Source organism: Cebus imitator, unplaced genomic scaffold (genome assembly GCF_001604975.1).
Source record: "Cebus imitator isolate Cc_AM_T3 unplaced genomic scaffold, Cebus_imitator-1.0 Scaffold738, whole genome shotgun sequence".
Lineage (NCBI taxonomy): Eukaryota > Metazoa > Chordata > Mammalia > Primates > Cebidae > Cebus > Cebus imitator.
Genome location: NW_016108053.1, coordinates 41,135 through 68,392, shown reverse-complemented (window position 1 = coordinate 68,392; position 27,258 = coordinate 41,135). Strand labels below are relative to the sequence as shown.

At 35.8% G+C, this 27,258-nt stretch overlaps 1 protein-coding gene across 1 annotated transcript in view; it reads left to right on the top strand.

Moving 5' to 3' along the window:
* Positions 1-528: 528 nt before the first annotated feature.
* Positions 529-27,258, top strand: part of LOC108296777 (tyrosinase) — a 59,669-nt gene continuing 32,939 nt past the window's right edge. The window contains exons 1-2 of the mRNA XM_037735170.1: positions 529-1,849; positions 14,678-14,894. Coding sequence (XP_037591098.1) covers positions 1,031-1,849; positions 14,678-14,894 — 1,036 coding nt within the window. The 5' untranslated portion in view covers positions 529-1,030. The remainder of the gene's footprint in view (positions 1,850-14,677; positions 14,895-27,258) is intronic.

Sequence of the window (27,258 nt, the reverse complement as noted above, 5' to 3'; positions counted from 1 at the left end):
AAGTTATGCAATTCTTTCTAATATCATCAGCCTGCAAATACTTCTCTTCTATTAAAAGTTTGATTTACTTATTATCTATACTATTCAATGGAAAATAACATAAATAGTCAATTTGTATTTTTAGCTCACTGCACACACAAAGAAGAAACTTCTGAAATAATTGACATGATCAAAATATATTTGTTGAAAAAATCTTTTTCATTCACTAATTGAGAATGTCTTTGCACAAAACACATTGCAAAAACATTTTCAAATAAATTCCTAATTTCTAGAATTTGTATGTAAAACAACATGGCTATAGCATTGGAGAGAGAGAGAGACACACACAGAGAAAAGGAGAGAGAGAAAAAGAAAGAGCTCTTTGCCGTGGGATAGCCCCGCAATGAAGATCACCTAGCTATCAAAGTCAGCTATTCTTAGGACTTGTCAGAAAATGCAACAGGATTATCAGGGAAAATAAGTAAACTGAAATTCAATAATATATAACCAAGTATCTCTGGACTCTGAAGACAATCTCTCTCTGCAAACTGAGTTCTTGAAATGTTGTAGCCTGTTCATGGTCTCTGAGAAATAACAACCTTAAACCCATAATCTCTAATACTTCCTAAACTTTCGTAATAAGAGAAGTGCTATTCCTGATAACACCTCTCATTTGCAAGTTCAAATCATCATTAATCTTGTAGTCTGTTAGCTGGGTGTGTTTACATCGGGCATTGTTATTATAGTTAACCTTATTGTTAATCTTCTAACCATAAAAATTAAACTATTAATGGTGAATAGAGCTTTTCACCTTAGCATAGGCCTATCCCACTGGCGGGATATGTGCCAATTCCCAAGAAAAGTCAGTCATGTGCTTTTCAGAGGATGAAAGCTTAAGATAAAGACTGAAAGTGTTTGATGCTGGAGGTGGGAGTGGTATTATATAGGTCTCAGCCAAGACATGTGATAGCCACTGTAGGAGTAGCTGCAAAGAGAAGTCTGTGACTCCAATTAATCAGTTCCAGCAGACCTTGTGAAGCCTACAGGAATAATGCTTCTGGCTGTCTTGTGCTGCCTGCTGTGGAGTTTTCAGACCTCCGCTGGCCATTTCCCTCGAGCCTGTGTCTCCTCTAAGAACCTGATGGAGAAGGAATGCTGCCCACCGTGGAGTGGCGACGGGAGTCCCTGTGGCCAGCTTTCAGGCAGAGGTTCCTGTCAGAATATCCTTCTGTCCAATGCACCACTTGGGCCTCAATTTCCCTTCACAGGAGTGGATGACCGGGAGTCATGGCCTTCTATCTTTTATAATAGGACCTGCCAGTGCTCTGGCAACTTCATGGGATTCAACTGTGGAAGCTGCAAGTTTGGTTTTTGGGGACCAAACTGCACAGAGAGACGACTCTTGGTGAGAAGAAGTATCTTTGATTTGAGTGTTCCAGAGAAGGACAAATTTTTGGCCTACCTCACTTTAGCAAAGCATACTATCAGCTCAGACTATGTCATCCCCACAGGCACCTATGGCCAAATGAAAAATGGATCAGCACCCATGTTCAGTGACATCAACATTTATGACCTCTTTGTCTGGATACATTATTATGTGTCAATGGATGCACTGCTTGGGGGATCTAAAATCTGGAAAGACATTGATTTTGCCCATGAAGCACCAGGTTTTCTGCCTTGGCATAGACTCTTCTTGTTGCGGTGGGAACAAGAAATCCAGAAGATAACAGGAGACGAAAACTTCACTATTCCATATTGGGACTGGCGCGATGCAGAGAAGTGTGACATTTGCACAGATGAGTACATGGGAGCTCAGCACCCAGCAAATCCTAACCTACTCAGTCCAGCATCATTCTTCTCCTCTTGGCAGGTAAGGTGTGCCTTCTTCAGGCAAGGTATAGAAATGATGCCCTGTTAAGAACTCTCAGTGTACCTTGTATTTTTACTTTATAGCACACTTTAGGTATTTGTGTGATTAGTTGTCTAATGTCTTCTACTAGGTTCCTAAACTGCAATGAACAGGGTACTTGATTCATTATTGCATTTCCCAGAACACAGTTTGGTGCCTTTAAAAATGACAATAGCTCATTATGTATTTTGTGAATTGAATCAATGAATGAATGAATGCATATTTGGATGATTAAATGATATAAGCTAATGTTTCTGAATTATAAAATTATTACTCACAATAGAATTCATATGGTATACAAATTAAAAATGCAAATTCCTGGCCCTATCCTAGACTCATTTGTCAGCATCTTCAAGAGAGGGTCCTGGGAAGGCAGAATTTACTAAATGTCTATGGTGATTCATCAGGATAAACAAATTATTGGATTAGATCTTTATTTTTTAAAGCATGAAGATCCTGAGGCTTAATCAGGTAAATAATGAGGATGGCTAATATTCATTGAACATCTAGCATGTGTGAGCCCTGTTGCAAGTGTTTTTGTGCATTCATTCATTAATGCTCATCAGTCTTTCCCCATTTTAGCGGTTGTAAAGGTTGATACTTTTTAACTTGCATAAGATTATACAGGTAATAAGCAGCAAAAAATCATATTTATTCTCCAATAGTCTGGCTATTGGAGAATAGTCCAATAGTCTGGCCACTGTAACGTATTTTCAAGGATTTGACAGCTGTGATCTCTTTAGCTAAATGATTCGTCTCCTTCTGTCTTTTTCCTTAGCCTGCAGAAGCAGCTTTCTTTCTCAGTCCTTGAAAACTTTAGATACAACATGAAAGATTACTATTTTGAAATTAAATTCCTATTTCATCTATTCTGAATTTTTCATTCTGAATTAGAAGCAAAGGGAAGACAAAGAAATAAGTGTTTAATTATTTATCTTCTTAAAACCATATGTGAAATGAATGCTTTTCTGCCTGGCTTCCAAAAATTTCTAATGCAGTACTTTGACTAGCAATGTTCTATGAAATTAAGCCCAATATGTGAAAGGGATGGGAAGAATCTTGCACTCAATTTCTGACAATCTGCAGTTTTGAAATGTAAATGGCCTTCTCTGCCCAGCCAGGTTTGTACTCCATCCCAGTGGAGTCTATTGAAATTTATTTGAAAAAGGCCACTGTATAATTTCTGGTGTTATTAGTCAGTTGCTTACCAAAAGTAATGAGTTTTGCGCAGGAAAGGCTAGAAAAAAAATGTGCTTGGAAAAAAATATATTTCAATAAGCTTTCAGAACTCCTACCTTAAAGTGCAAACTCTCATCTAGCTCTTATATCCTCTGTTCTTGTTTAAAAAACTGCCAGGATTGCACATGGGATCTTCAGTCAGTTGTAAAGCTTTCTTTAACTACATGGCTTCACTTGCCCGGAAAGGTTGGAGGACTGTGAAAATTATGAAAATGAGCTGCAACATCCACAAGAAAGCTTAATAGATAGATACACATTGATTTTTAATTACCTGAGATGTGTAATACCAGATGCTATCCAGAACTAGATGAGTATCATTTTTCCAAATTACTTATTAATTATTGAGTGGAACTTGTTTCCTTTCTTTCCCTCTTCATGAATGTGTTCAATTGTAATACTGTCTGGCAAAAAACAAACAAACAAACAAAGCAAGACCAAAAAAAAAAATTTTATCTCTAATAGGTAAGCCCTGAACTGAAATTTTACAATTCTTAACTTCAACCTTGTTCTATGATTAAAGTGCTGTGTAGGAACAGGTTTCGAAAAAAAAATTAGAAACCAGAGTGGACGGAAGATGACCGAAGAGGAACAAGCAAACCACAGTGCAACTGAGAAAGGTGAAATGAATGAACATCTGCTGCTCATCTACTGTGTTTTAGTAGGGTCAAGGGGTTATCAGTGACAGAGGTTGACAGTCAAACCCAACTCACACTGACTACTTCCATTCCTTTGCACAGCCTTGCTGGTTACAAAGTCCTTTTAAAAAGTTATGATCAATTGCTTACATTGATTTAATTCAGAGTTCCCAATGTCAAAATCACCTAGGAAGCTTCCAAAAAAAACCTTGATTTTTTTTTTTTAAATGTTGCAAGTGTTTCACGCACCTAATTTCTTGCTAGAAATTCAGATTCAAGTGGTCTTCTGTGAAGTTGTAAAGTCCAGGTATCTGTATTTTTTTGTTTGTTTTTTGAGATGGAGTCTCGCTCTGACACCCAGGATGGAGTGCAGTGGCATGATCTTGGCACACTGCAACCTCCGTCTCCCAGGTACAAGCAATTCTTCTGCCTCAGTCTCCCTAGTAGCTGGGACTACAGGGGCCCACCACCACACCTGGCTAATTTTTTGTACTTTTAGTAGAGATGGAGTTTTACCCTGCTGGCCAGGCTGGTCTCGAACTCCTGACCTCAAGTGATCTGCCTGCCTTGGCCTCCCAAAATGCTGGGATTACAGGCCTGAGCCACCTCCCCGGGCCTTTAAGTGTCTGCATTTTTAAAACCTCATTTTGTGACTCTAATGTGTAGCCAGCACTGAGAATCTTTGAGTTAATGAATATGGAGATTGTTTTGGTATCTCTTTACTTTCACTTTCCAAAAATACAGGTTTTATAATAAACACATCATTAATTTGAATGCCTTTGCCCAAATTGATTAAATTAAGAAATAGACTATTTTGTGTGAGATGAGATCAGATAGTTTCTAGATTGAGTTAATTAAGACCTTCCAAATTAGCTAGACCGATGCCCCTTTCACATAAAGCCTTCTTTTTTTTTTATTGGTTTCAGGTATCTTTTTACTTGGCCCCAAAACTGAGATTTTAGAGATTTGATAGCATTTACTAACTCTGAGCTGAGAGATCTGCAATGATATCTAGGGTAGCCTGTGCATTTTTTTTGAAAACTACAGAAGAGTCTAAAACGGTAAGATGATTGTCCAAAGTCACACATCTGAGGACTAAAACCAATTGGTTCTGACTGCTGTGCTTTTTAAGTCAGCCATGTTATTTCTTATTTATAAGGATCCATTTAGGTTCAGAAGGGGTCAAATAACCCAATAATCTCTGAATGTATAATTTGACATATAATCACTTTGATTCCCTTAAAATTCTCCTGTCCCAGACAAAATGGGCAGACAGAGTGATGGAGTCCTTTTAATTTATATCATAATGAAAATATCCTGAGACTTTTACTGACCCGCCTCTATTACTCAGGTAGAATTGACCCCCTCCCCTTTGTGCTTTCGTTATAGCAGGGCTTTCATTATAGTTTTGTACCGATTTATATCACAGCACCTGTAACTTGTCATTACATGTAATGGTTTTCAACCCTGTCTGTATCTACCAGCCTGTCAGCTGCTCCAAGGTAGTGATCATTTCTAAATATTACTGTATCCACAGAGCTCAGGGCCATAATATACACATGGAACAGGCTTTACAAATAAATGCTGAATTTAATAAAATTTAACATCAAAGAAACATTAGCTCCAACACTAACATAGATAAAATATTAAACTCTGCATGGGTAGATTGCTAAGACCGTTAACTGCAGTTTTTTTATAACACTGGATTCCAAGTGCCAAGGATACAAAAATAGCAGTATCAGCCATTTACCCAAATTTGTATATCACATATTTTGTATATTTCTCTCTGGTAGTTCCATATGTATGTCTGTGTGTGCATACAAAGAAAGACAGAATACCAGAAAGAAGAGGAACCAAGTTGCAACATAGCTGAGGGTAATTTAAATGAGGTTAATCATATTTATTGGTCAGAGTTTTCTATTAATATATTAAAATCAGGTAATTAATTAAATTTTTTGGAAAGCCTATGTTCTTAATTCATGTCTGTTGATTGTTTGCTCATTTATTCATTTAACACCCCAACATTTTAAAGTAGAGGCCATGTTTGTCATCAATTATAATAGTTGATTGTATCTGGAGGTGGAGCTTTGCTTAATAACATTTAAGTACAAACTACCTGTGCTCAGCATAATTAGATCTAATGTGATGCAATCAACAGATAAGCTAGGCATAAAAATAAAAAGGGTATCAGGAATAGGTGTCATGATGAACTGAAACAGAGAGGAAAAACATTTCCTAGCTGATAGACATGAGCAAACTGTGACCAGGGAATTCACTCATCAGGTGAAAAGCACATCACATGGAAGCAAACAGTTGGAAGAAAAAAAGTCACATTTCAGCAGAGAGTCATGGGTTTTAGGTAACCATGACAACAGCTCAGTGAAATAACAGCTTCTCTTTTTTCTTTATGAAAAAGATTTTGTGGAATGTCATATGGTTTACATTTTTTTCCCAGATAAACCTCTAATGCTATAACAAAATCTTTGCTCCCAAAAGCTTTTAATAGCTGGCAGTTTAGTGTTATTTCTCTGAATTTAAGAGAGCAGTATTTAGGTTCACCTTCCTCATTAATGTATCTGTTATCTGTTTCTTCTTTGTATCGCCTCTCTTTTCCTGTGACTTAAGACACTTGATTGTCCCCCCCAACACTCAGCTTATGTTATAAGCCACTTGTGTTGAAATAGAAAAAGAACACAGTCATCATCAGAACATCCAGGCTCAAATTCTACCCCTGCCATTTAGTAGATGACATTGGACCAGTTATTTAAAATCTTTGACCTTTGTTTCTTCCCAAGAGAAAAAAAAGTGAGGTTGAATTACCATAAATGCTTTGTGTGTGTGCATGCATGTGTGTGTGTGTGCATGTGTGTGTGTGTGTGTGTGTGTGCAAGAGGATTAAATGGAATGAAAAACAGAATGTAGTAATAAATTTGAGTGAACTTTCATACTTACTTAGCTATAAGACCCTAAGCAAGTTACTTAATTACTCTGAGACCATTTTTGTCCCTAAAGTTAGAGTAATATAAAGCATTACTGTGAAGGAATTCAATAAAATGTGTTTGTATGGCTTGTTTAGGATATTGCATATCATTTGAGTTTCATGTGTGGAAATAATATATTTTTAAATAATACACCAAAATTAAATATTATAATAACGAATATTCAAACAGTGTTATACACCCGAAGTGAAAAAGAATTTGGTGACCTGCCCAATGGTTTTGTTTTCAAAAATAGTTGTCATTATTAAACACTTTACACCTGGCACTATGCTAAGTGCTTTATACATGTTATTTTATCTTTGATGGAAAGTTATAAAATCCCATTTACAAATGAAAAATCTTGATACTCAGAGAGCTTAAGTAACTTGCCCAAGGCCGTGTAACTAAGAGGGTCAGTAATGGAAACGAGGTCTTTCTCACTAGAGTCTTCATGATCATAAGCACAATGCTAACAGTTTTTCCAAGCCTACCTCTTCTCCTACGTGCAGTGTAAAAACTAAGGTTTGGAGTTTAATTATTTCTGGAACCAGGGTAGATTTTCTTCTTGTTAGTAATACCTCCAGTCATCCACACACTTAGTCACTTGGCAGTTGGCATTTCAGCAAAAATAGTTTCATTCAGGCCTCTCTAATTTAACTGAGTTGGCTACAGGAGTCTGTAAGGCAGCAGGATCTTTTGAAAATATCCTGAGAATTATTACTCAAAGAATAAAAATTATTTCGTCTATGTACTTGTTGTACTGTCTAGTTAACCAAAATTATAAAGGCATCCAACAAACTAAATTCCATGTAAAAGTTAGGTTAGTTTAACTCAACAATTCCTAAACCATTAACATGTCATAGTGAATGCAGTGGCTATTGCTTCAGAATAAGGAGGCTGTGTTTTAGTCCTTTAGAACTGATTCCAAACATCGTATGACCCTAAGGCAAGTCACTCAGCAGCTCTAGTTCTCAATTATTTATGAATAAAAGAATTGAGAAATGTTGTGACGTATAAGAAAAACAAGAAACTGACATTTGTGGAGCCAGGAATTATTTGTTGAATAGTTTCTTTTCATATATTATATCATCGTACAGTTATAAAAACTGAGACTTAGCAAGTCTAAAAAAACACGTTCGGCCGGGCGCGGTGGCTCAAGCCTGTAATCCCAGCACTGTGGGAGGCCGAGGCGGTTGGATCACGAGGTCAAGAGATCGAGACCATCCTGGTCAACATGGTGAAACCCCGTCTCTACTAAAAATACAAAAAACATTAGCTGGGCATGGTGGCACGTGTCTGTAATCCCAGCGACTCAGGAGGCTGGGGCAGGAGAATTGCCTGAACCCGGGAGGCAAAGGTTGCGGTGAGCCGAGATCGCGCCATTGCACTCCAGCCTGGGTAACAAGAGCGAAACTCCGTCTCAAAAAAAAATAAAAATTAAAAAATAAAAATAAAAATAAAAAAAACACGTTCATTGACACATGGCTAGTAAGAAAAATTAGACAGAATTGAAGTCTCATCTACCTGCATTATGAAGCACAATTTTTTCTCTACCACTCAATGCATCAATTCATAAGTTATATCTTAGTAACCAAAAATTAAGCATTTCTTGTCTAACACAGTGACAGCCATCTATGATGGGGGACTGCCCATTTACTTCTATTTCAGATGACTAACTTTGTTTATACATGCTAACAGATAGAAAATTCAGTGGGATAGGAGGCCAATAAAATAGTCTTGATTATTTTCAAATGGGATGCAAACAGTTGACCAGGAAGACATTTTATCTTTAAAATTATTTTATGTACCTTCCCTATTGTTCACAAAATTATGAATCATAACATGAGGCTTTATATCCTATTAGCCTTTTGTAGTCTTCTACACTCAGGTTTGGTATCTTTGTCATAAAAAAAGAGATAAAATCATAAAAATCTACAGAGTAGTAGTGAGAATTTCAATTTTAAACGTACACAGAGTTATATCCCTTATGGCCTAGGACAGAGTAGGGACTCAACATATGTTTTAAAAAAAAAAGTTCTAGAAATTTATTCTGTGGTAGAAGTGGTACCAACAACGTGACCAAGAAAAATAAGCACTCAACACAAACTTTTTGTAGGAGATTCTTTGGCTCATTCATTGACTTTTTTCATTCATCCAACAAATATTTATTGCACCTCTACAGAGTGCTAGAAACTGTGCTAGGTTCTGAAAGTAAAGAAATAAACAATATAAAAATGAATGGGTCTTCACGAAGGATAGGTTTTTATAAGGGATGTAATAATCATTGCCAATTAGAGACTGAAATGAATAAGCTTAAGTTGGGTAAAGAACAATGTTATCTCCCCAGTGGTCGCAAACCTCCCATGGAAGCAAGTACCCATTGTGAAGAGTCAATGGGCTCTCCTGCATTTCATGTTTTGCTTAGAATTTATATCTCACTACCTAATTATTTTATTAAATCTAAGAGATCAATGAATTTAAGTGATGCATTAATTTATGTACCACTAATAAAAATAAAAATTATTCCTTTTAAGAGCCCTTTTTAGCTTATTAGTCACATATTTTCATCATAGTTTATTCTTCTGTCTACATATAAATGAAGCTACAAGCAAAATAATTTGGCGAAGGATTCCTGAATATTTTTTACATTCAGAGTCAGCCTCTTTTGAGTTACTATTTAAGTGAGAATCAACAATGTCTGTTTTCACAAATTATTTGCCTTGGCCTTAAAGAATGGGCAGGATATTTGATGTATGGCAAAGAGTGGGCATGCTTAGCCACAATCAGAGTCACAGAATGTAAAAGCAGAAGCAGTACCCAGAGAAGAGTAGGTTATCTGACTTTAGAAGCAGGGTCATACAGGATGTGAGCAAATGGAGAATGGTTACCTGACTCGAGATACGTTTTGGAGGTAGAATTGCCAAGATAAAAAACAGTGCCATCACACAATGCTCCATGGTCAGAAGTAGACCCCACATTTGAGGTTTCATGATCTGTGGTCTTGGCATTGAAATTCTTATTAATCTTATCTTTGAGTTTGTGTTTTATAAGTGAAGTTAGAGAGACAATGGGGCATATGCTTGGTTCATATGTGTCCTGCAGACCTTCTGCCTCCTGAGGACAGATTCTTGGGTTTCCTGGGATGAGTCTTGACTACCACTACCCATCCACCAGCCCCATCTAATTTCTACTTCCTCACTCTCTCCCTAAGACTACTGGTGGGAGGAAAGAGGTCGATATTCCACTGTCACTCTCCATCCCTGGGGGAACCTTGGTGCAAGCAAGAAGTGTGAGGTTGTGTGTTGGTCCCATGATGTGTTGGTTCAGGGTAAATCAAGAGGTCTTCTCTGACGAGGCTGGTTGCACCTTAGCATGGTGCACAGGTGATTACGTATGGGTCTCTCACCCAGTATTATTGACTGAATCGTGTCTGCCAAAAAATGTGTGTATTGAATCCCTAATCCCCAGTGTGACTGTATTTGGAGGTAATGCTTTAAGGATATACATAACATTAAATCAGGTCATAACAGTGGGATCCTAATCCAATAGTAATGATGTCCTCATAAGAAGATAAACACAGAGCTGTCTCTTTCTCTGTGTATGCAGAGAAAGGTCATGTGAAGACAGGGAAAAGGTTCCCTCTGCAAGACGTAAGAGGCCTCACCAAATATCTTGATCTTGGACTTCCAAACTCATGAACTTTGAGAAAATAAATGTCTGCTGTTTAGGCCACCCAGTCTGCAGTGTCTTATTATGGCAGCCTGAACTAATATACCCACCTATTCAAACAAGTCTTAGCATGGAGGTTTCAATCCCTAGGGAATTACCTATTTGCTGAAGATTGAGACTGTGGGACACCTATACCCTGTAGATTGAGAAAGTGAATATTGATTTCCCCAACCCCAGCAAAGGCCTCCGCATTTACCCGATGCTGCAAATTGCATAGCTAGTCCTGCCTAGAGCACTACAACATTTACAGGTAAGATTGATGAGGAAGAGCTAGCAGGACACCAAGTAGTAACAGGAAGAGAGAAACGCAAAAAGCAAAGGGGATGTGATTATAGAAATCAATAGAGGGATGTGTTTTGTGAAAGTGGAAGTGGTCAACTGCACACAATGCTACGTTAACACCAGGACTTGCATGGATCATTGGATTTTATAACATGGAGTCCTTGAAGATTCGTAACAGAGTCATTGGTCAAGAGATGACAGGGGAAGATGACTGGAGTGCCTATATATAGCAATGAGTAGCCAGGAAATCAGGAAATGGAAGTTTCATTTAAGACACTTGTTAAGATTTGAGTTTTTAATCATACAGTCTATATTCAGATATTAACTCCCCTAGTTTTATAAACTATGTATGTTTGATGAAGTCACTTAACCTGTTTTCTAAGCCTGTTTTCTCATTGATGAGACAAATATCAAAAGAACTCTTCTCATAGAATAATTGATTTATTGTTAGTGAATTTCAAACCAAAGTCTTAAAATGTCTACTATGTGTCCAGCACCATACCATAACACAAGAAAACATAGTGAACAGGATAAATACAGTTTTTATTTTGATAGATTGTATGGTCTAACAGGCGTGCTTATAAACATTAAATGTGTATACTACATTGCCTCATTCATTAATTTAAAAATTCATTTAAAAATAGCACTTTCAAGTATTGAGTACTTTACCTAACTTACCTTCTGGTGGAGTAGGTCTAGGAAGTGTTTGTGGGTGATGTTAAAACAATATATACAATACCTTACATATGTAATATAAAATAATAACTATTTTATTATTTTAAAAAGTTAAAGGAGTTAAAAAATGTTATAGATATTGTTTTACTGTCTTACCCCACACACATTTCCTAGACCTACTCCACTAGAAGGTAAGTTACAGAAAGTATTCAATACTTAAAATGCTAATACTTTATAAAAAGAATTTTTACATCAGTGAATAAGGCAATATGATATATACATTTAATCTTCATAACCATTCTTATTAGACTGAAAGCTCTATCAAAACAAAAACTTGTTCACTATGTATTCTTGTGTTCTGCTATGATGCCTGACACATATTAGACATTTTAAAACTTTGGTTTGAAATGCAGCAACAATATATCAATTATTCTATGAGAGGAGTTCTTTTGATTATATAGTATGTTAGAAGGTGCTAAGTGCATGGATAAAGCAGAAATTAGCAGTGTACACTAAATGATTAATAACTTGTTCTCAACAGGGAGTCGGGAAGTGGGGAGAGATGATTCTGACTCATACCACAACCAATTGTTGTGGTGTGAATACTCTGACAATAGATCTTTGTCTAATGATGGGATATTGCTGAACATTCCAATATTGAGAAGGATTGCACATATTGAACTTTTGCTAGTTAGTGCTAGCCACCTATACAACAGTGCTAAAGTGGATGAGTAAGGCTGAATATGATGTTAAACAGCTGTTTAGTGTAGATCTCATTAAGATAGTGAAGATCTGAATTATCCATGGAGGTATCAGGGAAAGCAGTCTGCCCAGAAGAAATAATCAGTACAAGAACATGTTGTGCAAGAGTAACGTGAGTTCTGGAAAGTGCAAAGAGGCCAGTGAAGATACACGAGAGAGGGAAAAGGAAAGATCTTGATCTTTAACGAAATAAGATCCTAATCTTTAAGGAAATAATGCCTGCATCAGTCAGGATCTCAGCAGGAAATAGAGACCCAAACCGGTTATATTAAGACAATTTATTTAGAAAAATTTAATCAGGGTTTAGGGAAACCAACAAAAGACACCCTGTTGTCATCCACAACGTAGAAACAGGACTAGAACTCTCTATTTTAAACTAGAACCTACTTTTACAAAATGTTGAATGTTGTACTCTGCTAGACTAGTTATAAAAGCACAAAATACACTAATGATGAAGATGGAAAACTTGGGTTGCAGTCACAATAGTAGCATTAATTTGCCCTATAACCTGGGAAATGCCACTTACCTTCTCTGAGTCTCATTTTCCTTATTTGTGAAGTCGAAAGTATTGCTGTGTGATTTAAATGAAGCAATCCATGTGCCATATTTTCTTTAGAAGTTGTGTTTATAAAACGGTGACGAATTCTTATTTTTAAGATGGTATTACTGCAATGAAAATCACCTTTTCTGGCTAAAGAATCAGAGAAATTTTTATTTAAAAAAAAATCAACCACGAGTATTGTACTGCACACACACAAAAAAAAAAAACCATTAATGATAGGACATTTTATGAACAAAAAGCACAAAGTGAAATTATGTCTAGTCCTTGGCATTCTGAATATAATATAAATTAATGTTTGAAAGCTACTGTTGATTGAGTGTTTTCTGTTGATGGTGCCATGCGCTATGGGCTTTATATACAGATAAATGACTATTGTTAGCAATCCCAGTCTCAGCACAGTGCTTAACATATAATAGGTGTTTAATATTTTGTTTTCAATAACTATGTGAAGTAGTTATTATTATCTTCGTTTGATAGATGAGACCTACACAGTTTAAGTCATTTTCTTAAGTGGTAGATGCAACACTAGAATCCTGTTCTAGGTTGTAACTTTTATGGCTTATTTTGCAACCTTCAAAAATCTAATTTGTTCAACAATTCATTTTAAAATACAGTCATATGACAGACAATGGCATTTCAGTCAAGGACGGACCACACATTTGACAGTGGTCCCACACTATAATGGAGCTGAAAAATTCCTGCCACCCAGTGACATCATAGCAGTCATAATGTTATATACAAAGCATTACTTATGTCTTCATGATGATGCTGGTTTAAGCAAACCTACTGAAATGCCAGCTGTATAAAAGTCTAATACATAAAATTATGTATATGACATAATGCTTGATAATAACAACTGTTAATGGTTTATGAATTGACTATTTCTTTATCACTATTTTCAAATGCGCTTCTTCCACTTATAAAAAAAAGTAAGTAAACTGTAGAACAGCCTCAGATAGGCTCTTCAGGAGGTGTTCCAGAAAAAGGCACTGTTATCATAGAGATAACAGCTCCATGTGTGCTACCGCCCCTGAAGATTTTCCACTGGGACAAGATGTGGAGGTGGAAGACAATGATATTGACAGTCTTGATTCTGTGTAGGCCTATGCCAATATGTACGCTTGTGTCTTCGTTTTTAATGAAACATAAAATTTCAGTGATGTTTATTATAAGTAAAAAATTAAATAGCATAAAGCTTATAGACTAAAGATATAATAAGTATTTCCTACAGGTGTACAAGGTATTTGTGTTTTAAGCTAAATGTTATTACTAAAGGAGTCAAAAAGTTTTAAAAAATTTAAAAATTTAAAAAGTTACAGGAAGCTAAGGTTAATTTACCATTAAAAATATTTTTACAAGTTTAATGTAGCATATATATATATATATATATATAGCGTTTATAAAGTCTATAGTAGGTAATATCTTAGGCCTTTTCATTTACTCACTACATCCTAAGTGACTTACCCAAAGCAACTTCTAGTCCTGCAATCTCCATTTATGGTAAGTGTTCTGTATATACAAGTATGCCATTAAAAAAATGTATACTGTATTTTTTACTGTGCTTTTTATATGTATAGATAGGTTTAGATGAACAAATACTTGCGATTATCTTACAATTGCCTATAGTATTCATGTGCTGGACAGGTTTGTAGCCTAGGGGCAATAGTTTTACCATACAGCCAAGATATGCAGTAGGCTATACCATCTAGGTTTGTGCAAGTACACTGACTATGGTGTTCACACAATGAAAAAATCAGCTAATGATGCATTTCTCAGAACATATTCCTGTCATTAAGGACACATGATTACATTCATCTCCTAATAATGAGAAGTCTAACAATAGTAATCTAGAATTCCAACATTTCTATCTTCTCCTACTGACTCAGGGGTGGTGACGATTTCTTTAACATGAGGGTGTTTTATACAGATTATCTGTAGCCGATTGGAGGAGTACAACAGCCATCAGACTTTATGCAATGGAACGTCCGAGGGACCTTTACAGCGCAATCCTGGAAACCATGACAAATCCAGGACCCCAAGGCTCCCCTCTTCAGCTGATGTAGAATTTTGCCTGAGTTTGACCCAATATGAATCTGGTTCCATGGATAAATCTGCCAATTTCAGCTTTAGAAATACACTGGAAGGTAATCTCTTTCTTTTCACTCACTTTTAATTTTTTTTTCAAAATTCATATTTACAATCTCTTATCCAAAGTCCTATGAGGTGTTGGAGAGCTTACAATTTTCTGAGTTGACAAAGAATATGTGTTGTATATACCTATTATTAACAATGACCCTAGTTGACACTGGTCAGCATGTTATAATCCAGCATGTCAGCTTCAGGAGCCAGGCATGGTGGCTCATGCATGTAATCCCAGTTTACTAGAGAGGCTGTGACAGGTTGATTACTTGAACTCAGGAGTTTCAGGCTGCAGTGAGCTATAACTGCGTTACTGCATTCAAGCCTGAATAACAGAGCGAGAGATTCTGTCAAAGACTAAGATGAAGAAGAGGAGGAGGAGGAGGAAGAGGAGGAGGAGGAGGAGGAAGAGGAGGAGGAGGAGGAAAGGGGCAGCGTCGGCGTCGAGGGGTGGTTGAGAGGAAGGGCAGGAACAAGAACCTTTAATGAAATATATGAATACATTCATCATGAGAATAAATACAGGCAATCGGCAACCTAATGCTGAATAATCAGGTTTTTCCATTAAAAGATAAAAACAAAATAATTTCGTTTTCAGAACATTTTGTATTGTAAAATTTTGGATATAAGACTATGGGCTGATAGTATTTTCCTAAATTTTAGTATTTTAGTTTTCTCCTGTTTAAAATATTCTCAGCAGTGGCTCTTTGAGGTAAGTTCATTCATTTACTGTGGCAAGGACACAGCTCCCAGGCCAAGCCTCCATTTTAGTATCTCTCAAGTTTTCTGTCCTTCATCAGAAATTACATCTCATGATCTTTTCTAACTCCTAAATATTTCTCCTACAAATGCCTTCATCTTGCTTGCATTCTGCATTCAACATCCATTCATTCTTTCTGTTAATAGCTGACCCAGAAACCCATTCCATTCACAAAAATTTGCATTAGGTAAATTAAGTCACAAACACAACAAACAAAAACAGTCATTCAAGTCACAAATTTAACAGAAGTTTGGGAAAGACATAAGCACTAACTGTGGCAAGGCAGACAACTCAAAATTTGACACTAGACATCCCACCTCCTTAAAGGCCTGTGACACCTTACCATGTAGAAAACCTTTCCTCTCTTTCGTAATCCTTTCTTCTTAACTTTTTCTTTTTTCATTGTTTAACACCCTAACTTTTGTGACTGTACTGTACAGAGCGGTTTTACTTTCATTCATTTTCCTATTTTATTCAAAATTATAATCTCAGGTTCTTACACCAAGAATCCACTTAAGCAAGGAGAGTCTCATCCTAAAGGTGAAATCTGTTTGCCAGCATGAAAACAGAAATTATGTTTATTCTTCTGTAGTAACATTCATGATTAACTTTTTAAAATAATCATATTTCAAGACACTGTGTCAAACATTTTATATGGCATTATCTCACTCAATTCTTATAATCATCCCCTGAGGAAGACTGCATTTATTATTCCCACTTTTAAGAGAAGAAACAGATCTTTTGGTTATTGCTTCTCAATAAATAAGCGGCAGAGATAATCTGCACTCAGCTTTATCCAGTACCAAAGTCCAAGTTCTTTCCATTGCACTCTGGTAATCAACAATAGATTGAAAGTTTCTTTAAAGTGGATAATATCAGTTTGGTCTTTTGAGCTATGAAGGCATGACATGGTGCCAGGAAATCTCAGAGCCTATCTAGTGAGTCTAAGGTACACAATTTGAAAGTTGTCATCTGGGAGGATTGGCTGTCCCATTGGACTCTTCAGAGATTAACAACATTACCCCAAATGCTGATATTAATGACATTGCAAAGCAAAGCTACATCTTTAAGGGAATTGGAATATTTTGCTGTTTTTTTCAGGCAAAGTTTTCAGCCATGAGTGACAAAACATGTGTTTTATTATTAAGAAACAAGGACTGGTCACAGAAATAAGGCACAGGAATGTTGCTTATCTAGGGCCTTAAGTCAAAGAAAAAAAGTAGCTCAATATGTGTCAGCTCAGTCAGTGGTTTTCAAGTGAGAGTCTAATACACAAAGGTAAGGAGGGAGCAGCAGATTGGCTGCAGATAAGTGGCTACTGCAAATAACTTATGTGTGTGAATTTTTTTTCCCATAATTTCTTCTCATTCATACATAATTTAATAGACAAAATGTGTGAGAAGCAAAGAGATGTAACATAGCATATTGTCTGGCACATAGTAGGTATTCAATAAATATCTAATAACTGAATAATAGCTAGAAACTTTCCAATTGTACCTAACCCACAACTTACTTTATCCATGCCTGTTGTATAAAGTCCATGTCATTAGAGAAAATGTTGGAAATCATTATTCTGAGCTACTAAGAAGAACTTTTCTTTATCAGGTGTACATTTTTAAATTACTTTTCCTTAGATTTTTATTTGGCAATAATTTTAAGCTTACAGAAATGCTGTGAAAATAAAAGCATAACAAAAAACCATGAATATATCTTTTACCCTAATTCACTTGCTATGTACATCTTATCCTGTTTCTCTCTCCTTCTCCCAGTCTGAGCCATTTTGAGGGTAAATTGCATAGACTGTAACTCTTTACTCCCATATATTTTAGTGTGTATTTCCTAAGAAGAATAGACTCATAGCCACAGAATAGTTTTCAACATCAGTAAACTCTATATTGATATGATGCCTTTATCAAATCTACTGTATATATTTCAGTTTTTAAAAACAGATATAATATCCTTTTCAGCATTTTTCCTCTCCAAAATAGAATCCAGTCTAGGGTCAAATAGCAGTTAGTTTTCACGGCTCTTTAGACTTTTTTAGTCTAAAATGTTTCCATATCCTTGTACATATGTGTCTTTATGTGATTGACTGCTCTGGAGGATATAGTTCCTCCTCCTCCCTCCTCTACCTTTCTTTTAATACAATGTTCTTAATTTTGAGTGTGTCTAATATTTCCTCATGACTGGATCCAGGTAATGCACTTTAGCCAGAATTCTACGTAGGTGATTGTGCATCTTTCTGAGACAGTGTCACATCTGGAGGCACATGATAACCATCTGTCTTGTTGGTAATGTTAATTTTGGTCACCTACTCCAGATGTGGTCCAATTTTCCCACTGTATAATTACTTTTTTCCCATTTAACTAATAAACTGTCTATATGGAGACATTTTTAAGGCTATGTAAATAGCCTGCCTCTTAACCCAATTTCTCCTGCAGTTAGCATCCACTGATGGTTACAAATTTCTGATTTTTCAACTTCAGCACTTCTTTTAAATTTATTAGCCAATATTCAGAATTCTATTAGCAAGAATCCGCCATTCTGTCTATTTATCTATCTACCTATCTATTAATGGTATGGAGTAAAGGCTTTCCATTGTTTAATGGTATGTAACTCATTGATGTACTTAATTATCTTTGCGTGTCAGTGGTTCCAGAACTTGCTCATGGCATACCTTCAAGCTGGTTCTATGTTTCCATTTCATATACACCTTTTTAAAACATTCTCTCTGGTAAGCAAATTATTCTAGAGCATCTTTCAGCTCTAGGCCTGAAATTAGTCATGACTTCAAGGAATAATGTTTTCTTTCACTGGCTAGGAAATTCAAGGTCAAGATCTGGAAGAAACTTTTGCTCTCCAGAGACACACATTTTATCTCACAACGTCAATAGGGAAGGAATGTGGGGTGTCTTGGCCTACAAGGAGTGCTCAAGTATAGCAGTGAGGAGAGTAGGACTTGAGAAAAGAGCAAATGTCACCATTATGCTCTGCTCTTTCAATACATGCATATGAAATGGAATTGTTGCTCTTGATTAAACCTCAAAGTTATTGCTTTCTTTTTTTTCTTGGTCTTGTGAGAGGTGTGTAATGCACTTCCCACGGAACAAAATATTCACAGTCATTCCTAGGACAAAGTAAGTGTTCTGATTTAGTCTACTGAAGTGAAGATGTGCAATTTGTGAACTATGTAAGAGAGGCCTCATGGCTGGGTGCAAAGGCTCACGCCTATAATCCCTGCACTTTTGAAGGTCAAGGCAGGTGGATCACTTGAAGTCGGGAGCTTGAGACCCGCCTGGTCAACATGGAGAAACCCCATCTCCACTAAAAACACAAAAATTAGCCAGGCATGTGGCACATGTCTGTCATGCCAGCTACTCTGGATGCTGAGGCAGGAGGATTGGTTGAACATAGGAGGTAGAGGTTTCAGTAAGCTGAGATCATACCACTGCAGCACTCCAGCCTGAGCAAGGCTCTCTCAAAAAAAAAAAAAGAGAGAGACTTCATGTTCCTAGATAAAGCAAAATAAAATAAATAAATAAATAAATATGTCTGTATTATAAGCAGCTGTCTTCTGATTAGGTTAAATAGGGGCCCCCATGCAGTCAGTTATCACATTCAAACAGGAATTTTATCTCATGAAAATCTGTGACTACCCATCCATTGTGTCTTGTATTTCACAGTTTACAAAAGTTGTTTTGTTTTTTTCGTTTGTTTTGTTTTCTAATAGCACTGTTGGGGAGTGGGACATGGGGCCTAGAAATTCAATGAATTGTTTAAAGGCAACCAAACTGACTAGTATTAGATTCTAGCTCAACCACTTCCTAGAAATGTGACCTTGAGTACATGATTTAACTTTTCCTGTGCTTATCTATAAAATGTGGGTAATAATAATGTATAAGGTTCAAAAAATTAAATGATATAATACATGTAAAGTACTTACAACATTTTTTCAACAAAGGTCAGCCAGTATTGTGTTAAGCTGTGGTTAGTTACTGACAACTTAGCAACCATTAACTTCTCTGGCAATTAGCTTACAAAGTAAGTAAACAGTGAGCTCTGAGAAAATATTATAATGACCTACATTTAGTGGAAAACAAGGGAAAGAGGGGGATGGAAAGGAAAATTCATGAAGACAAACCCAAAAATAAATGTTTCTGGAGACAGATAGGATTTCAGGGCAAGTTTCAAAAATGAGATAACAGCAGGAGCAAATATATCTTCTGGTACCCAAAAGGGAAGAAGGAGACAGGAACAAGGAACAATTTGTTGGTGTTTAATGATGTGTTAATGAGCACAGTGGCTGCCTATAGTAGGTGCTTATTAAGTACTGATTGACAGATTGATAAATCAATAAATAAAGAAAGCTACCTTCATTGTAAAACTTACATATACCAATAATAGTGTAAAATCAAATTAATCATAGGTAGGACCAAGCTAATCTTGGGTGATCATACATTGTTTCAAACAACCCCCCTCTAACAAATGCAATTTATGACTATGGAGACTTATGATTGGAAGAGACTTCTCAGTATATTCAGTGCAACATCCCACACTATGCTAAGATGCCCACTGGGATAACACCCCTATGTGACCCATCAAGGGAAAACCTACCCCACAAGAGAAAATAAAAAGCTCCTGAGGCTAAACCAAAATCTAGTTTCATTCAACTTAAATAGCCATCCATGAAACTGGTATTATGGTATACTATTGAAGTACAAAGAAATACAAAGATAACTTACTCAGTTTATCCCACCAAATTGCTCACCATCAAGTGAGGAAACACCACACAAGTACATAAGGAATACACAAAATGATGACTGACATAAAATGAGGTAAGAACCCAGATACAGTAGAAATATTTCTCAAGGAGGCGAAAATAGAATTGGATCTTGAAATGTCAGTAACTGCTCACTGAGCATAGAAGAGGAGGAGAGGCATTTCCAGCAGAGGGAAACATATGCAATGACATAGAGGTGTGAAAGTGTCAGACTAGTTACCAAAAGATGAGAAGTTCTACGTGGCTAGAATAGTGAGTTTGTAGTGGGAAATAACAAGAGCTGTAAAGAGTTTTAGAAAATACCATGTATACCAGTGTCTGTCAATATTCTTGAAGCTAAAAACACATTATGGACTTCACAAATCCCTAGAGAATTAGGCAACTGAAGTTTATTCTAAGATTCTTTAAAATCAAACTGTCAAAGAGGTATGATTTCATTAGCAATACATTAAACATTAGCTGTCATCACCATTAAAACGCAATGTTTAAAAAACATAGTATAACATCCATATCTTCAAAAGTATGCCTGAAAAATTTGTCTTGGAAACATTGCCACTGACAACAGTAGTTCTGATAGGTTGTTAAGCAAGGAATTGATATTATCCTACCTATACTTCAAAAGATATGATGCTCGTGGCATTAGCAGAATGCAGAAAGGTAATCAGTGAGCTACTGAGAGTCATGGACGGTAAAGGCTTGCTCTAAAGCAGTGAGAATGAGGATGAAGATGAGTTGGTTAGCACATGGAATCAGAAGCTCTAGGTAACTAACTGCAAGGCAGAAAGGAAAACAAGTTCAGGATGAGTCTGACACATCTGTGATTGATTTCTAACAACTGGTCCTTTTTTTTTTGGCCTAGTAAGTGATACATCATGTAAAAATGTAATTTCTCTTATAACAGTCCTTATAAAACTGGTATTATGATTCTCTAGAATCTTAATTTTGTTCTGCAGCCCTTCAGCCCTTTTTGTTTCAATGTGACTGTCTGTCCAACACTTCACTGGGAAGTATCTCGACTTCACATGCAAGGATTATTTAAGGAGCAATCCAGAGATGGGGAAATGAGCTCCGGGCCTTAATGAGTAACAATGGAACTTTTGAAATTTTTAATGAAATTGTAATATGAATAGTGTGTAGAAAAGTTAGCTGGACAACCCCAATGAAGCCTCCATAGATAATCTAGTTTTCACTCCTCCTGCCTGAGAAATTGACTTTCCTACTAAAAAAAAAAAAAAAAAAAAAAAAAAAATGGTCACACAGATTCAAAACATAAATTCCTTTGACACTAATTGGGTAAGATAGATAGCCAAGGGGATAGTTAGCATGGGGTGACACATTCTAATAGTTAGAAAGCTAAATTATTTCCCTAGTATCTTCCTCATCAATTCTAAGGGAATTAGAAACTCAGTAGTTTGATGTACTCTGAGGCAGAAGAGAGGCAGAGGGTTTTGCAAAATGATTCATCCAGACCAGGAAAACGTTTCTAGGCCTGTTTTACTTAATCCTTCAGAATTATCACCTTGATAACCATATTGGTATTCTGATCAGGCAATGATCCTGATAATAACAATAAAATTCCTGTTGCCAGACGCTGATACTTCTCACGTGTTATCTTATTTAATCCTCACAATAGTCCTAGGATATTTCATTGATTAAACTAAAGCACCATTCTCAGCAAAGTAATTATTCCAATAAATTTAGGAGACAGTCTCTGTCCTTACATTGTAAGTTCATTCTACTCATTTACTCAAAAGCTAACTTTTCTGTTTTCTTCAAGTTCTCAGAGCTTGAAGAAAACAGAAAATCCCCTCCTAAAACACATAGGGAATTCAACAAGTGACAATTCTATTGTTATCCAAGTGGATTTGTTTTAAATGTAGTTCATCAGAAGATAACATTACTGTTTTAAAATTCTGAAACAAAATAGAGAGTGTTCTGTGAATAATTGCAGATATTTCTGTATATTTTAAATTATCTAAGGCAGAATTGCTCTCAGGAAAGAGTTAATATTTATGTCACAGGTTCACACATGCACCCACACTCACACACATAATGCACACACACACAACGCACACAACCACAAGTCAGGTGTAATTACTACATATGAAAATCTCTGTCAAACTCTTAATCAATGTCTTATTTCCCAAAGCAGAAGGCTGAGAGGACCAGAATACATTTATCACATCTGGTTGTTATTATAGAAATTCTCTAGTTAGCGTGCAATAGTAGCCTAATAGAAATTACGACTATTTGAACATTGCGGGCATTTTAATTCTTGCAGAGACAGAGTTCTTTAGAAGTAGTGACACTGTTGAAACATCTGAGTAGTACAAAGTCACTGTTTTCTATTTCTTTCAGAGAGGACTTAGATTAAACTTTGAGGGTATTATTGCTTGATACACAGTAACATTTTAGCAGTAAGTGCAATCATATCATCACTGGTGCTCTCTCTGTAAAAAACAATAAGCATTCATCCTCACATATTTATACATTTTAAAATGATTCTTCTACCTCTTCCCTCTTCTACTCCTCTAGTTCTATTGGCATGCAATTTGTTGTTCTTATCAAATATGAATATTGAGAAACTAAAGTGAATTTATGTAAGCTTTGTGTCATCTTTGCACTGAATTAAAAGGTGCAGGTATTATGTTATGGCAAGTGCCATCTTCGGAAGCTTCACTGGAAAAAGAGACAGAAACTTGTCAGATTAGTGCAGAGCCCTTTGAGGTCAATGAAAACACTGATACTGAAGACATGCAGAACTGGATTTCAGTATCAGTTCTAAAATTCTGAGCATCTACTTTCTCATTTGTAAAATTTGTTCAATTACATGTTTGGGTATTTATGAAAATTTATGTACATCTAGCTCCTATTACATACACAAAAAATGTTTCCCTTTTTCTCCTCCTGCCTTCTCTGTAAACTTCAATAGTCTTCTCAACTTTTCTTATATTTTAGCATAGGTTATCAGTCTTCATGATGTGTATTTATCCATGCTAAAGAGCTTTCATTAAAGTTTTTATGATTTGATCTGATACAGAAAATGGCTATTTACAAAGGAATAATCTCATTTTCCAAAACTTCAATTGAGGGTCCAGGGAGATCTTTATGGAGCAAAATAATAATATACCTTTTCGAAGTAAAGGGTCAGGCATTAAGACATATAGACACCTCATTTCCTTGGTATAAGTGTTGGGAAAAATATCACTACACACTAGCAATACATATTGCAAAGAAAATGTATAATTCTTTTTTATGCATTTATTGATTAAACAAATACGTGTTAAAAGACTTCTGGATTCTCATTCTGTAACCCAGGCTGGAGCATAATGGTGCAATCTTGGCTCACTGAAACCTCCACCTCCCGGATTCAAAGGATTCTGAAGCCTCAGCCTCCCAAGTGGCTGGGACTACAGGTGTGTGTCACCTTGCCTTACTAATTTTTTTGTATTTTTAGTAGAGATGGGATTTCTCCATGTTGTCTAGGCTGGTCTCGAAATCCTGGACCTCAAGAGATCCACCACTTTAGCCTCCCAAAGTGCTGGGATAACAGGCGTGAACCACCACACCTGGCCTAACTTCAGGGTATCAAAGACAAATTAGCAACATCTGATGCATACATAGGACTGCTTTATAATCTTCCACACTAATGATTGGTAGTATTTTGGTTTCAAGATCCATTTACAACTCTTAAAAATATGAAAAATCTCTCCCAGCTTTTGTTTATGTGGGTTATATTTATGAGCACTTCTCATTTGTAAAAAAACAAAAAGATTTTGCATCTTTGTATTAATTTATTTAAAAAATAAATTTGTTACATGATAGTATAAATAACATAATTTTAATAATAATTTCAGAAATAGTAAGTGGAATGAAACTGTTTTTATATTTACGAACAGGCTACATCTGGATTTTATGACTACTTCTACATTTAATATATTATATAGTTTGGTTGAAGAACTTGGTAAGAATCTACCTCACACAACTATGTAATCAGAATAGAAAAAAGTATTTTTAAAAACATTTTCAGATAATTGTGGATCCTTTCTTTTTCTATACTAAGACTTCACAATTAAACTCTTTCCTCGGAGTTTAATTACACTGTCAAATCTGAAATCATGTCAATGAACTTTTTGTCCTTGCCACGTTAAAGTCCATTAATCTGTCTAGCATCATGAATGAGTATTTTACCTATTAGTGATTTTATAATATCATGCATTGGTCATTTGCAAAATACTGAGTTATGCAATCTTCCAAATGTTAAAATACCTCATTATACAATATTCAAAATCACATTATTAATATCACCACCAATCTCATCAGACATATCCTTAAGTATGAAGACTTTGTCAGGCTCACAGTGATGGAATCAATTTTTCATAATTTTATATTTTGCTTGAAAATTCAAATTGTATCACTGGCCAAAAAAAAAAAAGTATCATTAGCTTTTTTTTTTTAAGTGACAGGCTTGCTTTGTTCACTTATGAAGCCTGTCAAATGCCTGTCTAAATAGCCAGTTTATCTCTCAATTCTACGTTGAAGTGAAAATGATTTCCTGTGGGAAACATGATTATTTCAGCTCTGACACAAATAATGGCACAAATGTTTTTTTCCTAGATGAACCTATTTCAGAATGCAGCATAAATAGTGCATATTTATGTTCCATTCTGTCAAACAGAAAATTAAGGCATGTAAAAAAAAGATTGGTTTAAAAGACTGTATTGCATCATTAAGGACATTAAGTGAAACTAGCATTCCTTCATTCATTTTTACTGCAAGTCAATGGCTGGTGAAGAATACGATAATTACAGTACAGTTGCTTACACTACCTTGATTTGTGCTAAGACACCAAAAGATTTACCCAACATTGCTTTTGCACCATCAGTGCAAATGTGAACACAGAAAAAGGCAAATCATATCATAGTATTATTAGGAAAATACTTCTGACATTGCAAATCCTCTGGAATAGTTTCAGTGACTTCAAGGGGTCTGTTGGCCACATTTTGCTGATTAATAAAACATTGTGATTGTAGAATAATTTCTTTTTAAAAATAAGGGAGTCTGGGAAGACCTTATTAATTACAAATATAATTCTGCACTTTCAGGATGAAGTGTCAAACAAAGTTGTTATCTAAAGGCACATTTGCTTAATCCAAAGAAGATGGTGGCTAACAATGTATATTATCAGTTTTTTTCTCTAAAGGTTTTGGTTTGGCAGGTATGGGAGTGGAAGTGGGGATGTTCATGGCCTCCAGTCAGCCATACTGACTTTCATAATAATGTTATCTATGATCAGACTCTATATATGCACACACATAATTATTTCTGACTGTTTATAAGTTAAAACTTATTATCAATATGAAGAGCATACACACACACACACACACACACACACACACACACACACGTGTATTTTTGGGGGGCATAAGTAAAAGGTGTTTTCTGCAGTGGAACACTAGTCACCTTGCTTCTCTCTGGTGGCTGTTGAGATGGTCTGCAGGGGATTGGATGCATCCTGAGGGCCCTCAACAGAATGAGGTCCAGATACAACCATCTAGTATTCAGAAAGTTGAGGGACAGCATGAAAATCTCACAGAAGTAAGCACTGCTGAGCTATCAAAATGATGCAGTCTTTATAGTAAATAGTTCATTGTGTTTTCCAAACTTGATCTAATTGGCTATTACAAATTATCTACTTTCTACCACCTAGAAAAAGGTCATGCTATTCTGTTTTCCATCATCATTATACATTCTTCTTTCCCCAGGGTATTTCCCCAAAATTTATTCCATGTTTTATGGGTGAATAATTATTTCTATTAATGACTTTTTTAGAGTCAAGAATCATCTGTCTCTTCTATAGTAATATCTACTGTTATCTCCTCCATCCTGAACAACACCAAAACTATTTCTTGTGTGGGTTGTTCAGGGCAGTTTCTCTATATTCACTTAATTATTCCATCAGGAGACTATTGAGAGAAAAGCTTATAACATAAAAACGTAAGGGTTAGATTCAAAGCCATCGTCAATCTTGCTCAAAGACATAAACCTTAAACAGTATGGGAATATTCAAAAAAAAAAGCTAGCTTATTTGATTTTAAAATTCCAGCAACTAATGCTACATTTCAGAAAGAGAAATATATGTCTCCTATTTATTAAAAACATTTATAGAGTATCTACCGTGTACAGATACTTTGCAATATACTAGGAATAACTAATGACAGATTCTTCTCTCTTGAAACTTATAGAATTAAGAACTAGATTGTGAAAAAGTAATTATAATCAAAAGAAAATAAATGATTAAAAGAGGCAAATATAAGTGTCATTAAATGAAGAAACCTAACCAAATATTTGTCAGAGAAACTTTCATTGATGATCTGACATCGCCAAGAATGAATTGGAATAGTTTCAGTAAAAAAGAAGGAAAATTGACAAATTCTTTCCTATATCTTTACAAAATAACTTTACAAATTACCAGAGCCTCTGTAATTAATAACAACTGTTATCATCACCACAATCCTACTCGTCTAAAAACCTTTTACATCCATTATCTTAATTATTTCTCTTAAAAGCTTTATACCATATTTATCATTATGCACATTTTATAAATGAGGAAACTGAGAATTTATCTAACTTGATGTCACAGGGCTGACAGGTAGAAAACTTGGATCATCAGCAAGGGAGGTCATGTCTTCAAGTGTTCCAATAAAAAAGCCAAGTTTTAAATGCAGCTAAAGACACTTACTAGTTAGATGAGCTTTGATAAGTTTAACCTGCCCTTGCTTGAGGTCCCTCACTTACAAAGTGATGATAAGCACAATACCTTCCTCAT